The 17,444-nt window shown below is 42.7% G+C and overlaps 1 protein-coding gene across 1 annotated transcript in view; it reads left to right on the forward strand.

Moving 5' to 3' along the window:
• The first annotated feature begins 215 nt into the window (after positions 1-215).
• The window catches only part of SORBS1 (sorbin and SH3 domain containing 1), a 66,537-nt gene continuing 49,308 nt past the window's right edge, over positions 216-17,444 (forward strand). Inside the window, exons 1-6 of the mRNA XM_010138248.1 lie at positions 216-246; positions 1,484-1,549; positions 6,626-6,745; positions 8,497-8,612; positions 12,397-12,768; positions 15,744-15,891. Coding sequence (XP_010136550.1) covers positions 237-246; positions 1,484-1,549; positions 6,626-6,745; positions 8,497-8,612; positions 12,397-12,768; positions 15,744-15,891 — 832 coding nt within the window. The 5' untranslated portion in view covers positions 216-236. The remainder of the gene's footprint in view (positions 247-1,483; positions 1,550-6,625; positions 6,746-8,496; positions 8,613-12,396; positions 12,769-15,743; positions 15,892-17,444) is intronic.

The following is a 17,444-nucleotide window of genomic DNA, read 5'->3' on the forward strand; positions in this document are numbered from 1 at the left end:
TTGGGTGGAAATACTCTTTAATTTCTGGTAATTATCAGCAAAAAAATTAACAGGTGGTTTTGAAACTAAATTTTTAGAAGAAGCTGTGACTATTATCTTGACTTCTGTGATGAAAGTTTGGCATCATGTCCAGTGCTGTCTGGGCAGATATGAAACATACTGTAACCATTCTGCCTTCCACTTTAAACAGACATAAACAAAATCCAGAAGTGAAAAAGTCAAGTCCCTCCACCACAATGAACTCTGGTAAGTCTGTGCTGTTTTCCACTGCTGTCATTTGCATTCCTTTTTATTACTAGAAATATTCCTGCCTGTTTCTGGTACCATTTTTTTTTTTTTGACTCTTCTTCTGCCTCCCAGAAAAAGAGTCAACACCCTTAAAAGCTCAGGGAATCTGACTAAGGCAACAGCAGCATGGCTTTATAGCAAAAAGTGTCCCGGCATTGTGTTTGTTATTTCGGTTTTGCCCATAATGCTCAAAAAATTACTAGAAACATGAGCTGGAGTAGGTCACTTCAGCTTCTTTCACCTATGAATACAAGAATTCATAATCACTGATTACCTGAAAAAATTATCTGAAATAATTTGATGTGTTTTGGTGGGGGGGGTGAATGCAAAGTTTGACATCTGTATAGGAAAGATCAGCTGCTCAAAGAAAAATGAGGGACCAAGAAATGGGGGGTGGTTGGGAGACGAAAACTTCTGGGCTTGTCTAGGTAACAGGCTAAATCAGAGTGAAAAACAAAGCAGACATCATACTGAAGTGCCTTATGTAAGACCCGTGGATTAATATTCCCACTTGATTTTGGCACCTTATCAAGTCTCAGCTGGAGTATCATGTCCAGTTTTTAGCACCATGTTTTCAGAAAAATGTGAACCACTTGGGGAGAGTCCAGAGGAAAGCTAGGAGACTAATCAGGATCTGAAAAACATGGGCAGGGAATTTGGCTTAAGCATTGATAAGCTTCCAGGCTGTGAAGCTCTGGAACAGGTTGCTTTAAGGCGATGCTGTAAGTTTGCAAGAACTTGTTAGGCAAACATTTTTCAGCAGTGACAGAGGTAGATTTGTTCCTGCCACAGGTCAGGAGTATGGCTTTGGATAACCCTTGGAGGTCCTTTCTAGCACTGTCTTCTGCATTTCTCTGAATTCACAAGAGCCAGTTTTATTCACGTCAGCTGAGGTCATTGTGGAATTGGAAAAATCTCTTGAAAATCTCATCAGTGAGCTGGATGCCATATGCACATACAGAGACAGTCTGTTTAAAAGGGACTGTGATCCAGGTAGACAAAGGGAAAGGAGAAACAGGAGTGTCATCCAAGAGAGATTTGTGTCTCCAAGCAAATATCTCCTGAGATAGTAGGAATACTTCCTAGTTTATGAATCAAATGGTGCTGACCCATGGCATCCCCTTATAGTTGTAGATTAAGTTCAGTTGCAGAGGTTTTAGCCCAGGAGTAATCTGCTTCTTCACTTGTCTTACAGAACACAAAGAAATTGATGTTGGAAAAACTGTTGTAAATGGGCTGAGCAGCAACGGACAAGAAAAAGGTGGGTTAAGAGCTTCAGAGAAATCTCTGCAGCTCCCCCTGCATGTCTGCGGTGTGATGTGGTTCATTTCCCCGGACATTTACTATAGCAGGGGTTTCCAAATTTAGTTTGCTTGGTGACTGATACAAGAAAAGCCTTGTGCTGTACTGCATCAGTGGAAGCATTTCTTAGCTGAACAAATGTTCTTTGTCTCTTAAGCGTGGCAGGCTGGTTTTGCCTCTCTGTATATTTTTAGTGCTGTTTTGAGGGAAGCTATGCGTTTCCTGTGGTGCGTGTGAGCACCTGTGAATATCTTAGTGTGTTTAGGCAGCATGAGTTTGTGAGTGCCTATGTGTGAGTCCTGTTAACTTCAGTGGGAGGTGATCTTCAGGGGAAGCCCAGGATTAAAGACCAGGAAATAATCATTTAGTAATAATAATTTTTTAAAAATCTGTCATGAGCAACAACAATTTAAACCCCAAACTTACCTAAACAAACCAGTCTTCATGTTAACATCAGCAGGTTTGCACTGTGCTTTATAGCATAAAATTTTTTGTAGAGATGCTGTGTGTTTTGGCAGGGTGAAAGTATGTGGTTATGTGAGTTGGTTTTCTGCTGGTTTCATTTCCTTTCTTTTCCGTTGATGCCTTTTTACAGTGGTTAGTATTTTGGCTGAATTGTGGGTGGATGAATCCAGTCAGTTACAGAATAGAACAGAATTGGAATTGTTTCCTAAGCCACAGGCTGTTTGGATTTTGGATCTATTGTATTCATAAGGACTCCAGTGCTCAGGGAGAAGCATGGAGAACAGGCTTTAATTTGGGTTCCTCTTTTATAAAAAAAGAATTTAACCCCATCAAAATGTGGTTTGCAAATTGTATCAAGCTCTTCCCCCATCCTTTTGCTTGAGAGCCCTTTTTTTAGGTTGGTGAAGTCTGTGCTCTCCAGTTTTGCCAGGGACCAGAAAGATCTGCCACAAGAGGGGGTTTACACACCACCCTGATGTCAATGCCTCCCTCAAGCTGGCCCAGTGCTCGATATTGGTGTGTAAATTATTAGAAATGTGATTCCTCTTTGTCCTGGTTTTGCAGGCCTGAGAGAGATGGCATGAAATCTAAGGAGGCATCTAGCATTTTCCAGTTAGTATGTGCAAAAAGCTAATAGCCTTTAAAGGAGAAAATCCTGGCTCTGCAGCGATCTAGAGCACAACTCAAGTTATTCTGATGAAGCCATGATTTTCAAGATGTTTATCCTGGCAGAGCCTGTTAAGCTTCACCTCTGAGTAGTTCTGCCTTTGCCTTTTTTCACCACAACCCCCCATCCCCCCCACCCCTTCATTTTAAAAAGAGTTCCTAGTTAGCTGTGATAGAGTTGCAGAGACGAAGTACCACCTGATTTGAACAGTCCTGTAACAATAGCTAGAATTTTGCACAGTGCTGTGTATGGTTTTCCTCTATATTACTACATCTAGAATAATTAGTGTGCTAGCTGATGGAGTCCAGTAGAAATCTCTTCAATTTCCTATTTAAATGGATGTTTTTTTTCTGAAGTGGATATTTTGAAGCTACCCTTTGGCGTGGGACTATTTTCAAGATTATTTCATGTTTTACTTCCTTCTGTTTCAGAGCTTGTAAAATATGTGCCATAAAATCCAGAGTTCATGTAATGTGGCTAGTTTCATGTTCCTGTCTCAACTTTTGATTCCTCATTTTTCCACTTTATTTTAACTCATCCATATTAATGTTAACATTTTTATTTTTGCATGTAGTGTATCTCAGCTAAATGATTACACTAACATTTTTTTGATGGCTTCTAAAAAAGCAATGCTTCCAGATTCTTTTCGCCAGCAGCGCAGTGGCAGTCAGCAGTTAGTCAGTTCAGTAAGCAGTTCTGTATGCTGCATAAGACAGACACATCTTGAATTAGGGCAAACGAAGGGATATTTTTAACGGTTGCATCACTGTTCTCTGGACTGCTTTTGTATTTGAAATTTCCTGCTATTGTGTCTCCAAGTACGTTAGAAAATTTTGTGGCATGCTTCCCAAACTCTGTTCTTCCCTTTTTGGATGTGCCATTTACACTTTTGTGTTTGCAGCTGTTGACGTCCCTTTATGTACACGCTCTATTTCTGCCGTTAAAATAATCCCTGTGAAGAAAGTGAAAAGTTCTCCTCACCTAGTGCTGCCTACAGGTATCCTCTTCCTTCCTCCCCCTGCCATGCATTAGTTGGCCATCATTCTCTCTCTCTCCACCCCCATCCCGCCCCAACCCGCTTCACCCACACGCTTTGGCTAGTTTTCAGCTTCATCCTCTTCTCACTGTTTCCAGATCTGTAGATTTCATCAGTAGGTAATAAAGTTAGCTCTCGATGGCACAATACACTGTTCTTAATTATGCTGCTCCTCTGCGCACATAATTGTGTCTACTTGAATCTGGGATCTTTGTAAGCTCTTCTACTAATGCTTCATTATGAATAATACTGTTATTACAGTCTCATTTTGAACCCAAGCCCTGATAAACCAAAGAATTTTTCCTGTGTATCTTTAGTCTCTATGAAAGTAAATGGATGTCAGAGATGGTATTTTACGGGTTCAAGCATAGTTCAGCATGGTGGGGTGGTTTTGTTTTTCTGAACACTCAGCGACGTTGCAGAATCTTTATATGGGTAAATAAGTATGTTACACTGTCTGTCACTGCTTTCCTACCACATGTTTTTCCACTAAAAGTACACGATTATTTTTGTTCTTTGCTGGATTTGGACAGTCAGACTAGTCTAGCTGATAGTGCTTCACTCTATTCATCTGTCACTCGTGCTCTGTTGGACTAGAACAGTGCTAATGTCATGTTTATTACAGTCTGCTGGATGTGAGGGAAGTCAGCATCTTAAGTCTTTGTCTTCTCCCAAACTGAAATAATCTGACAATATTTTACTTACAAACCTTTTAAAAACATTTTTAGTTCTTTTGATTCAGTATACAGGTTTAAAATGATGTATGAGTATTTAAAAAGTACTTTGATTCCCAAATTTGATTCTATTCCAATATAATGGAGACATTTATGGCATGTTGAACTCTAAATGTTTCCATTTCTCTCCAGTGCCTGTGAAGGGAGTCTAGATGTAGGAGCACAGGAGATGTCTAAATCAGGCCTGGTGACTCCCAGCAGTGTGTCCATGTCTCAGTTACAGGACTTTGGAAACTAGAGTCCCAGAGCTTAAACCTTTGTGTTCTGTTTTGAAAGTGGGTCTGTAGCTGGTCCCTAGGCTGCATGTTGTGGTATTTGCATGGGAATGATAGCCAGAACTCGGTTCCTGGGCAAAAGGAATCCTGACCCAATCTGAACCATGCAAAAATCAAAGAAGTCAACTTTTATTTCACCAGGTGTGTATGTGACCTTAGACGTGATCAGTTGTGATGTGTGAGTACAAAAGTGGTATATTTAAAGATTAAGCAGCGTTTGGTATGTATGTGTGGATAGTCCTTCCCCTCACAGAGGCTGCCTCAATGCTGCCTAAGTTAACTAAAGGCTGAACTGTAGAAAAGTATCCTCTTACTCCATCAGATAAAGTATCCTTACTAATTCCATCCTCTCTCCAGTCCTAAGTGTGGATTTGAAGCTATACTTTCTGTGAAGTTCCTAAAGCTTTTACCCTGGTGATTCCAGCGTAGGGGGCTTTTGACGGGAGCCAGGTGTTTGACATTTATTCAGTCTTTTCCCTTACTGCTGTTGACCATCTGGCACTATTGATGTTTCCCTATATTGTGGCCACCTTGGTGGTGGTTTGTGTGTTTTGCAGCCCTAACTGAGGTGGCATCATAGGCCCTGTACTGGTGTGGATTTATTGGGACGGTATCTTACTGATTATCGGCCAGGGAGTATTGATCTGCACAAACATGGGCTGCTGTTTGGGCAATAAGCCTTTGTTCCCTTTGTCTGGTCTGAAGGTACAACTTTCATCATAATAATAGTTCCTAGAAAGGAACTGCATCCCTCTCTGGGCAGAGGTAGCATGATCCTCATCCCATAAAACTAAAAATCATCATGTTGTTATTTCTGTAATGGAACCCGTGCTCAGAACCCCTTCAGGCTCCCTGCATGGTGTCATGGTAGGTCTAGCACCTCTGTTTAGCTAGGTCAGAGTGAAGTCTGATGGCAGCTGCAAGGTCAGTAATAGTGCATGAGAAATGGAGGTGGTGTATTTTCATGTGGAAGGAAATAGGATAAGTGAGAGACTCTTTAGGGCTATTGTTCCTATAGATATCTTAGAGGAAACAACTCTGGAAGGATTTTAAGTAAGGGGAGGAAGATAGCCTTGAAGTACTGGTTTGGTACTACTTCATACAATGACAGGAGTTAAAGACCCAAATTAACAGACTGAAATGCGTAAAGGTAAGCCCGCGCAGAAGCTGTGCTGAATTGGGCCGCAGCAAGGACACTGGCATGCTCTGGCATCCGGCTCACAGGGTGGTTTGAACAGGTATATATTAAATCTCCTTCTGGTTTTGGGGATTTGCATTCCTGTGTCCGAAGATGAAACACTGCCATGAAATGGGGGAATGACAAGAAGGTGCCTTGTAGTGCTCTGTCTTTAGATCACATTCAGCATAGTGACAAGATTTTATCCTCCAGTGGCCAAAAGATTTCTTTTTTTAATCTTTTCAGTCCAGCACAAAAGGCACTTCTAATGCTTTAACACACAAATCATATTGTTTTATACCACTGGGTCATGCCTTTAGCAGAGGCACGGGTGTAATGGTAGGATGTCCTTGCTAGTACAATATCACCACACAAAGCAGACCAAGTAAAGCAAATGGACCTGTGAAATTTGATTCAAACACTCATCCCTTTTTCTTCGTCTCTTAGCTCTGTTACATCGACTCAATTTACTTCTACCATCATGAAGTAACATGAATATAAATATGCTTTGATTTCTCAGTACTTTAAATCTAGAACTAATCTTCATCTGCATAAACATCACTAGATTGATTCACCCAGAGGCAGCCATGCCAAAATTACTCCACAGAGCTCTGATGGCTCCTAATAACTTTGTATCATTGGTTTCAACATGTCTCCTCTGTGCATGTGCATTTCCTGTAGAAATGGATCCCACTAAAGTCTGCAGTGGAAAAGGAGCTGTGACCCTCCGGGCATCTCCAGCCTATGAAGAGAATCAGAATATTGCTTTGCCCTGTCCTCAGAATGTTGAGCAAACTGAAAGTAAGTGGGTGGAACATTGACTGGAACATGTTACTCTCAATAACCTCGAAAAAAGGTCAGTCTAGGGTCTTGGGGTGACTCTTTTTAGCTACTATTTAAAGCCCCAAATCCCACGGCGTAATTGGAAACCTGTTGCAAGAACCAGACCAGTGGAGGGAGGCTGACCCCTGTTCTCTCCTAGTGCAGGCTTCATGACCCAGGTTTCATGACTCATTGGCTTAAGTTTGTTTAGAGCTCCCTTTTGCTGTCAGGAACACCAAAAACTCTCAAATCCTTTTTTTTTTTTTTTTTTTTTTTTGGCAGACCCATGTCACCTTGTCACCTCCTATTCCCCCAGGCATGAGGAGGATCAGAAAGAGGCTGAGTGGTGCTACTTGCACAGAGGCATTCATTTGGGTTGTCAAGGGAGCAGGGATAGCATCCCAGACAGGCAGTGTCACCACAGAGCTCTGCCATCTTTCAATAGCAGATGTGTAATTACTTAATTGTAGGAGACAGGCAAAACATAACAAACCTCGCCAATGTCGTGGGTCTGGAAGAGAGGATGAACTCCCAAAGGCAAGATGCTGTTAAAGGGGGAGGGGGTCAAACTTGCTCCTGAAAGCAAAAGCATACATCGATTCTGACTGTATTGTTGAAGGAAGGGCAATTCCATTAATTCCAGCCCCAATGTGCTGCTTTCTGCTCTGTCTTCTCCTCCTCCTGCTTCACCCGTGACCTAACCTCTTTTCATGCTTGCCTTTCTCTATTTCTTCACTCCTACCCCCTACCATTGCTTCTCTCCTTTCCGTTGATGGCTTCATAAATTTCCAGCAGCTTGAATGGCAACGAGCCCATTACTATGGAAATCAGCTCATTAATACTTCCTTTGCTTACTCTCTTTATAAAATGTACTTTGGAGCTGGAAGAGATTTTTGCATATAACTTAAACAGCAAAAGGGGTAGAGGGGTGTGGTGAAGCCCAGTGGGAGGTGGGTAAATAAATGATGAGACCAATGCATCTAGCTGCGGGGACTGGGTTGTAAAATGGCATCATATTTTATAACTCCCTTCACGCACATGCACTTAGCCTCAAAACCTGATCTATTTGTTGGCAGTCCTTTATCTCAGTTAGTTATACACAGCAATGTTGATAAGGATAGATAAATCTTCATAGCCTGTATCATGGCTGAATATGGGGTCTCTACATTTCCAGTAATTTGTGGTGTTTGGATGTCAAGCTGCAGCTTTAGAAAGTCGCTAGCTGAGCTGCCTTTCTGCCTCTGAAGTAAGAATGTCAATGAACAATTGTTTCTTCATTGCTCTGAATGAATTGCCTTGTGTTTACAAAGGTCAGAAACAAGGAGGGCATCATGTTTAGGGCTGGTCTCTATGGTAATTAGGCAGCCCTGTCAGAAAGCATTTTATGTGTGAAATGAAGTAGCTTGACTCTTAACTTCAGTTGGTGCATGTTTTCTGTAAATGTTAATGGTCTATTTTTTTGTCCCCTTCCTTTTTCTCTTTGCCTGTCATCCACTTTCACCTCTTCCGTCCCTCCTTTCTGTGAAATGCTTAGGTCTGGAGCCAGAAAACCCAGAAACAGGTACAAACACTGTCTGCTTATGTTGTCGCTTCTGTTGCTTTCTTGGAAGCATTTCTTTTTGCCTGGAAAAAGAAGAAAGGGAAAAAAAGGAAGAAAAGTGTCCTCTCCTTTTGCTCGTCCTGCAGTTGGAGGGAATTGTCTGTGATCTGAGTTTTCCTTCCCCTCATAGATGATTGGAGGTCATCATCTAACACTGATGCCAATGGGGATGCCCAACCATCTTCTCTGGCTGCCAAGGGTTATAGGAGTGTGCGTCCGAACCTTTCCTCAGACAGTAAGCCGCAGGTAAGCCTTTCTTCTGTGATCCTGAGGGTGATCTTCTGGGTTCAAGCACTGGATTCATGGTCAGGAGTCCTGGGTTGAACTCCAGACTTTGCTGCAGACTTGGGTAAGTTGCTGTGCTTCAGCTTTTCCTGCTTTTAAAATGGAGACAACACTGATGTCAGCAGAGTGCTGTGCTGCTCGTGGGTTCAGGCATGCCACAGTATTTCCTTGGTGGATGAAGAACAAGGACAACGCTATTTGTTTGCAAGAAAGAAAAGGTGAAGTAGCCATCTATCACTGTTCTGTCTTTTATGTTGGTTCCTCTTCCTAGAGGTTGCTGCAGGCTGAAAGCAGAGTTACACCCTACATTAAGATACTGGAGGAAATGCCTTTCAGTTTTAGCTCTGTAACTGATATAAACCAACAGGGAAAGGTTATTTGTACCTGAAGGTAAATTGTTAAAGTCAATCTGTTAAGAGAGGTGTAACTTCATCCTTTTTCATTTGTTTGGTTGGTCTGCACAGAAGCAGTCTGAAAGCTGATAAGAAAACCCTTCATTAGAAACCACTTTCCTGTGTGAAAGACTCCCTTTAAAGCCTCATCCCCTATCAGGGTGACTGCTCCCATCAGTGACCTACAGCGATGCCGTAGGACAGACACCATTCCTGAAACTGTGAGTGAAAGTGGAAGCAGGCACAACTCAGATGAAGGCATGGGAAGGGGTGGCACCCTGAAGGAAAGAACCATTTACTTTCCTGATACTTACAGCTTCCTGTAGTCCCTTTTTGATCTTGTTGATGATCAGAGAGCTCACTGATGCACATGGTATTTCTTACAGAAGTCTCAAGGACTGCTGTCCATTCTAAGCTGAAATGGAAGAAAACGGGAAACAGCAATTGCAGGTGGTGAATTACTGTTTCCTGATAATACTATGTAGTGGTAAAGTGAGGCTTCGCCTAACCCAGGAAAATACTGCGGCACTCTGAAATCTCCAGGCTGAAGCTACTGTCCTTAAGAAATCAAAAAGAATGAGCCTGTTCCAGAAGCAGAAGCCCCTTAGAAAGGAGGACTTATTAACCCAGTTTTCTACTCCCTTACACATCAGGGAAGGGGGAGAGGGTGGAAGAGAGGCAGCACGGGGACAGTAGATTTTGGGACAGCAGCTGTAATTTTATGAAGCTATTCTAGGTCTATATCCATGTAACAAGAATAGGTGCAGGCCACAAGCTGTCATACGCAGATGACTTTTAAAGGAGGTATTTATCCAGATTTGAATGTTGCAAGCTGCTAAGGCATCTTTATTCTCTGGTTTTGGCCATTTTAGTAGTGGTTTGTTTAGCCAGCCTTTGCCCGTAAAGATATGACAACAGGGTGTGTGCAAAACCTACTTCCATAGTCTCTGGAGGGTTAATTTGCAAGAATGGAGGGAGTTACTGTTTACTAGGTGGGTGTTTTAATTCTCTTCCTTTCAGTATTTTATAGTTTTCAATTACTGGCACAAAGCAATAAATAAAACAAAACCTCTCTATTGCTGTTATTTTAACCATTTCAAAATGGTTAGGCTTTCAAAAAAAGTTCACTGTAATTGGAGTTGCAATTGCAGTTGGCAGGCATTTGTAGAGTTAGCAACCGATATGTTGCAAAGTACCAAGAAGAGCAAAGGTTTTATTTTTCTTATTTACTAGAAGCAGGATTTCTCTGTTGGTATCTTGATTCTGGAGGCAAATTCTTATAAACTCATTTCCTCAAGAAACTTTAATTGTTCTGGTCTTCCTGAAAGCATTTTTAGGACTGAAAAATCCTGAAGAGCTGGCTTTTAGAAGGAAGAACTGCTGACTTTTTACTTAGCCAGCTAAGTCAAGGCAGGCTATAGTACTGACATGATGTCTGCTCTCATTGGCACTGGTGAAACTTTGCAACATTCGTTTTTCAGCAGTGCGCTTGACCCACAGAGATGGCCTAGAGCTCTGAATTTGGCTTTGTGATTCAGATGTCCCCAGTACTGGGACTCACTTAGTTTCACAGGCATGAGCCTGGGTTTAGTTGGCCAGCATGTTGAATGTTGACTTGGGCTTTTCCAGGGGCATGGTGGGTGTTGCTGTGCAGGCCTCTCAAAACAATACAGCATTGAGATTTATCCAGCCTGAGAGAGACGCATGTAGGCAGGGACTCAGGAGCTGGGTAAAGTTTGCGTGCTGCAGTGAGCAGTGCAAAGAAAGAGAGAATGTGTGAGATGCTGTATGTGAGAGAGATCTGCGCTGGCCTTCCAGATACTGTATTTGCTTTTTGATCTTACTGTATTAAAACCTGCTTAACCCAAGTCTAATGACCAAATTCTTTCTTTGAATTGATTTATTTTTTCCTTCCTTTTTCCTTTCATTTGGTGATGCTTCCTCTCTCTCCCTCTTCCTTCTTGACTCTGCCTGGGCAGGCCCTTGCTCCTCCCCGTCCTCCTCTTCCCAAAGAGGAAAGCTTTGCATGGCGTCCTCGCACTGACACTAAAGTGACCAACCTCTTGCCAGTGCCCATCATGGACTGCGTGTACCTGAATGCGCCAAAGCCTTATATGCAGCGTGCATCACCAAGTGCCAGTGCACGGTGTTATTTCTCATCACCTACCCCCTATGGGGCTATCCACAGTGGGAAGCAAGGCTTGCCAGCAGGGCACTCTCCTTCTTCAGGCCCCAAAGATGAGGTGCATCCTGGGCAGCCACTCTTGGAAAGTCACTCCTCATCAGATGCATCATCCACAGAACGCAACCCCGACAGGGCAGGTCCCAGTAGTAAGGCTGGAATGAATTCCAGTCATGAGACGAAGGCAGATAAAAAGGTCAGCAAACTATATGTAGCTTGTTTATCTAACAGCACTTGCTCAGCCGCATCTGAAAATTCCACTGGCACCACACATGACCCAGCAGCCAGCACCAGTTTGGGCGCTGAGCTCACTCAGGCACCAGCCACCAACATTGTTTCCTCTGTAACAGATACTGGAAAGTCTCTTCCTGCTCCTCCTCCTCCTCCTGTTCCTCCCAGGCCATACTTTTACATTGTCCTCAGTAAAGACGCAGTTAGTTATGGTGCGGGCCAACCCTCCTGGACTCAGTCGTCACCTCTGCAAGCTGTGAGGGACAGAGTGCTAGAGCCCCAGAGCACAGCTGCCACAGAGGACAGGATGAAAAAAGAGCCTTACCTTACTCAGCAGCGACAACCACCGTACAAGGCAATGGGACGCAGCATGGTACATGTTTTCTCCATAACCTTGTTTTCTTTCAGCCGTGTGAACGGTTCTTTAATCCATTACAACGTTCCCTTAATGCTTTATTCCCCCCCTCCCTAATTTCTGAGCACTCATTGTGCCAGCTGAGTCTTCTGGTCTTCTACTCGATAATACTTAATGCTCCATGTGCACCCCTTTGACACTGATCTGTGTGTTTGTGCGTGTGTGGTGTTTGTAGGGGGTTGGATTGGACTGGTGAGGATCTTTCTGGTTTAGGGAGGTGTAGAAGAAACAGAATGTAATGTGACAGTTAGTGCTTTTCAAGCAATGGTGAATGCAGAGCTGTTGTGTGGTTTGATTTACCCTCGCTGCACAGAACTGGTGAAGAGGGATGGTAGATTTTTTGTGAAAAACCAAGTGTGTTCATGTGGCCAGGACTGCAAGACTGAAGTATGTCTCTTAAGGAAAGAAAATCTGTTGGGGTTTTGTGCCTTTTTGGGTGCATCCTTGCATGACACTGTATGGCTGCATATAGTCTACTAAAGTACCAATCTCCCCCATTGCATAACAACACCTTGTTTCCTACAGGATGCCACTGCCACCACCACAGCTCAGTCTGGGGTTATAGTAGTCCCCCTCCTCCAGGTTAATCCAGACAGACAGCAAGAAGGGAGCTCCAGCACTCCACCACCACCTCTGGTTCCTTTTGGGCAAGGCTCCGTAATCCCTGAGACTGTTTCTCCTGGCTCACCCTTGACTTTTCCGACTCTAGATGATTTCATTCCCCCACATCTCCAGAGGGGTTCCCACCATAACCAAGCACCTTCTGCATCTGGCACATTACCCTCTGTTTACCCGAAACTGCCATTCTTCTCATCACCACCTTCACTTGTCCCTCCAGTCACGGGGGCTTTGCACAGGGAGTTGAAGCCTGAAATCACTGGAGTCATCTCACGTACAGTAAGCTTGCCAACTACCCTCCTTGCCCTTTTCCTAAATTTGTATTCCCAGATTAAAATTACTTTCTTCTTGCAATACTAAACTGGAGAGAGGAGTGATGACTCACTCTCTGCCCGTGGCATGACAACTGAAACCTTGTTTACATCCTGTGCTAGTGCATGCGTGTTGCCTGCCTTGTACAGCTTTGAACTTTCTGTTGCCTTCTCACAACAGTACTTGACTGTATCCCTTTGTGCCCGTTCTGCTAGGTGATGCACACCTCAAGAATCTTCACAGGATTTTATCAGAATAATGAATTCTGCACAAACAGAATAGCTGCAACTAACTCATCTCTTCAGACTCTTTTAATAGCATCCTTAATTATGTTTGAATAACATTTAAAGCAGCAACAGCAGACCAGTTCAAGGTTAGGGCTGGTTTTCTGTTCCACTTGGAGCCACAAGACTGCATGGTCTCTACAGAAATCCCTGTTGGAATCAATGTAAGATTGCTGCCAGTGTCCAATGCAAACACTAATATCAATTACTGACCTAACAGTCTTCCAGGCTTGTAGGTGCTATGGGATAGATTAGGAGGAGAGTGTTTGTCTTTGAAAAATTTGGAGAATTCAATCCACAGCAGTTTTAACTTGGAATTTACTGTGTTGTTCTTGGATTAGCTTTTGTTCTTCTTCAAGTTTATCACCTGTTTTAAAAAGTCTTCAGGGACAAGGAGGAAAAGTAGCTCTCAGTTAAAGTTGCAGAGGAGGCAAAAAGTACCTGACCCTTCTGTACTGGAAGTCTTACAACCACCATTTTTTTTTTTTTTTTTTTTTTTTAATTTGGTGGGTTTTAAGACAAAGTAGTTCAAAAAGTACCTGACCCTTCTGTACTGGAAGTTTTCCAACCACCATTTTTTTTTTTTTTTTTTTTTTTTAATATGGTTGGTTGTAAGGACAAGTAAGTTCAGCAGAAATCCCCTTCTCTCATGATGATGCTTTCTCTACTTTCTGACTCTAAAGGGATCTAGCAAACAGGCATGTGGGGGAAAAAAAAGGAAAAAACAACCAAAGGCGATACTTGCAAAAGTTCTCAGCATTGGTCTTTCTGCTTCCATTGAAATCAGTGGGTTTTTACTGCAGAGAACAATGGAAGTTTCAGGGTTTGTGCAGGTTATTTTTTTTGTTTTGTTTCTAATTGGAGCCTATCTGCAGGCTCCAGAAAAATTGAGCAGGCATCCTAATCATAGAGGAGTAGTGGAAATTTTTTTTGTATCTGATTTTTGTGAGATGAGAGTTTCGAAACGTTTTTGGGCTTGCTCACTTCAGGCATGTAGTCACAAAGCTGTTCTCCATGATGATTTAAATGATCTTTATTCACCCACTTTGGTGACTTAGCTGGGGCTGCTGAGCCTATCTTGATCTTACATCCCTCTTCTTTGGGAGTTCTTTATGTTTTAGTTAATTAATAAATCTCAAACCCAACTCTCTCACACCACTCCCTGGCTCCCATTCCCCTTCCCAAATTGCATTGTTTGGAGTATTATCACAGCCAGCAAAAGGGGGCTGGGTCTCTCTCTTAAGGACACCCATTTCTGAAGACCTTTGATTCTTTTCTGTTCTCATAAAATGTTTGTGGCCTGATCAGATGCTGCTTGGAGCAAGACTGCCTCCATCCAGCAGAAGAACAGGATTGTTCTTCCCTATTTCCCCTCTAGACTGGAGAGACTGTTGATATTTGATCTGATCATGGCCGATTCTCACTGTGACTTATTTCTGAGCTCTGGTGCCAGTCCTCTTGCTGGCCCCTGGTCAGCCCCCTGCCTGATCCTGTAAGTCCTTTACCCTAGCACTGGTGGCTATGAAGGGCCCTGAGCTGCACTTGGCCAGAAAAGCTGGGAGTAGGGAGTTTACTGGAGCAATATTCTGTGCATATTCAGGGTTTTTTTAATAGTGATGAAAATCCCCGTGAATGTTCAGCTCCGTTTTATAGAGCAGTGGCCTGTAGCATTTCAGTCTGACAGTGGAGTAACAGGAGTGCAAAAATCTGGTATGCCGTTCCGTGCTCTCTTTGTTTGGATGCTCATTCCCCATTAATGGTAATTGTGTGTCCAAATTCCTTAAGAAGCTTTGAAAAATCTCAGCCTAAACTGCCACACACCATCTTAGTTGTCATCCCTTTTTTAGCTCTTCCTCTTACTACCACCAAAAGCCCAGTATCCCTGGACTGAGATTTTTCAAAGATAACTACTTTTTAAAGTCTCCCTGCTGCCACAGCATGTATTTCTACAGAACAACCAGAGCAGTGGTGATACCAGAGGTGGGTGTGAAATAAGTAAATAATGGAGCGGGATGCTTTAAGAGTGCAAGAGCAGCTTGCTATCCATGCTCCAGCGGCGAAGAGGTGTTGAGTATCTTACTTGCTAGAGTCCTACTTTTTACCCTTTATCAGTTTTTTTTAAATTTCACTATTTTAACCAGGTAGGTGTCACACTTGTCTCTTGAGTGATGGTACTAACCTTATTTCTGGGACCTTCCTTACCAAACCAGCTGCGATGATAATGTTTCGCTACAGAACTGCATGAGTTTTGCACGTCTTGCTATAAGGAATACTTCTAAAACAAATGTGTGTGTGCGTGTGTATCAGGGGAAAGATGTCTGTGTCTTCCTCACCCCCCCAAACAGATCTGGTCACTTCTGGCACCCTGTGTTTGCTCCAGACAGTCTGCCAGATGAATTTAGTGCCTCCTTTTGGGGTTGGAGTTGTGAAACCCAACACCAAATTATTATAGTACTGCCTTAGCAAACTAATTGCATTAACAATGAGCAGCGTATGTACAAAGAGCAGGGTAACACTCATGCTTATGCCTTTTTTACTAAATTTGCTGTGATTATGCTTCTCCTTCAGCTTAAAATGTTGTGGGATTTTTTTTTTTCAGATTTTCACAGTGTAGCAGCCTTCTGCATGCTGCTAATGATATGTTGCTCTCCTTTTCAGGACTCAGGTCCTGTGTTAAATGAAGTGCCCCAGCCTGGCACTGGCACTGACTATCCAACTTCCTTCACTTCAATCAACAAGTCTTCCTCTGCCTATCCCTCTACCACAATCGTCAATCCCACTATTGTCCTCTTGCAGCACAATCGAGGTAAGGAGACTTGCATATAGATACTTGTGACTCAAACCCAGCAACCTGTTATTCTGCAAGGAACTGGAGAATGTGTGTGCTGTGGGCAATTAAGTCCAGACTACTAAGAGCTAACAAAGCTGCCTCCAGAAAGCTGTAGTGACTGGAACATACGAGAAGCAGGTAAGAGATTAGAAGCGTGGGACAGTGCCTACTCTTTCTAATTAAATCTTGTGGATCAGAAGCCACTCCTAGGTTTATAACTGGGCTATAGACAAAAAAGTTATTGCAGGGTAACAGCTTTTATCCCCCATCACGTGCTCTGACATGGTGGAAAAGGGTGCATACTCACACCTATCTGTCAGTAGAAGCACGGTAGCTTGAGGTAGGTTCTCGCTCGCTGGACAAGGGGTTATATTACATCTCAGCTACTGCAGTGGGAAAGCAACCATATAACCATCAGTTACTGTGGGAGAGATTCGACCTTTGAATTCTCTGTGAAATTTACCCAGTAGTAAATAGTCTGTTTGCCCATAAGTTTGAACTTGACAGTTTATTCCTCTGTCTGTAACTGGATCAATTCAGACTCATGCTGCAGGAGTCCTTGAGTTTGCATATGAACAAAACAACTTTGTTTGAGCACTCCCATGTTTACTAATCTGAGCCTTTCTGTGCCTCACAGCAGCTCCTCTGAATGGAGAGTGACATCTCTTTACTTCTGGCATTATAGGGAAACTTTGCTTCTCCTTTTTAATTCTCCTGCTGGCTGGCATTAGCCCAGCCTCCCAGTCCATTGTGCATCACTAAAGACTGTAGCTTATAAAAGGCCACACAGATGCAGTCCAATTTGTCTTGGTTTTCAGTGGACTCGGGAAACTCCAGAACAGGCAGATTCCAATCTATGGTGCTATGACTTATCTTTTGCAAAGAAGAAAAAAATTAGAGAATAGGGGCAAGGCCTTCACTCCTCATACTGTAGTCATTCTAAGTACAGGTGTGTATTGATGTGCTTCTTTGTGCCCTTCATGCTTTTTTTTTTTAGTCCGCTTTTAAAACAGACTTCAATCTTTGATTCTGAAGACAGTGTCTTCACTGTAGCCCAGCTGATTATAGGGGTAATGAGAGGATTCTCTTCCTTTTTACCAGCTCCTGAAGCAGCTTTGCTTATGTGCTTCTGAATGAGGGTGTCTGGATTCCTCAACTGCTTCAAGAAGATGAAATATTATTTGAGGCAACCTTTCTCCTTCTCAAAGCCTTTTGTTGACTTTCTTGATGTGGTTTGGTTGGTTTTCGCATTAAATCTGGATCATTTCAGCATGTACCACAGAAGGATATCTTCTCTCTGTAGATTTTAAGATCACAAGAGACAAATCTGTAAAATTCATGTTCTCTGAGGGAACTGATGCCAGATTGTTCTGTTTACAAGTTACTTTCACAGTTAACAATTTGTCCTGTCTGAATATGTCTCGCCTGTGACTGTTAGCACTCATGATACTGTATCCTCATAAAGAGCCTTGTCTCATCACATTTCTGTTGACTGTAATATAGTTCATGGCCTGATAAGCATCTTGATT

Source organism: Buceros rhinoceros, unplaced genomic scaffold, assembly GCF_000710305.1.
Source record: "Buceros rhinoceros silvestris isolate BGI_N320 unplaced genomic scaffold, ASM71030v1 scaffold36606, whole genome shotgun sequence".
NCBI classification, from domain to species: Eukaryota; Metazoa; Chordata; class Aves; order Bucerotiformes; family Bucerotidae; genus Buceros; species Buceros rhinoceros.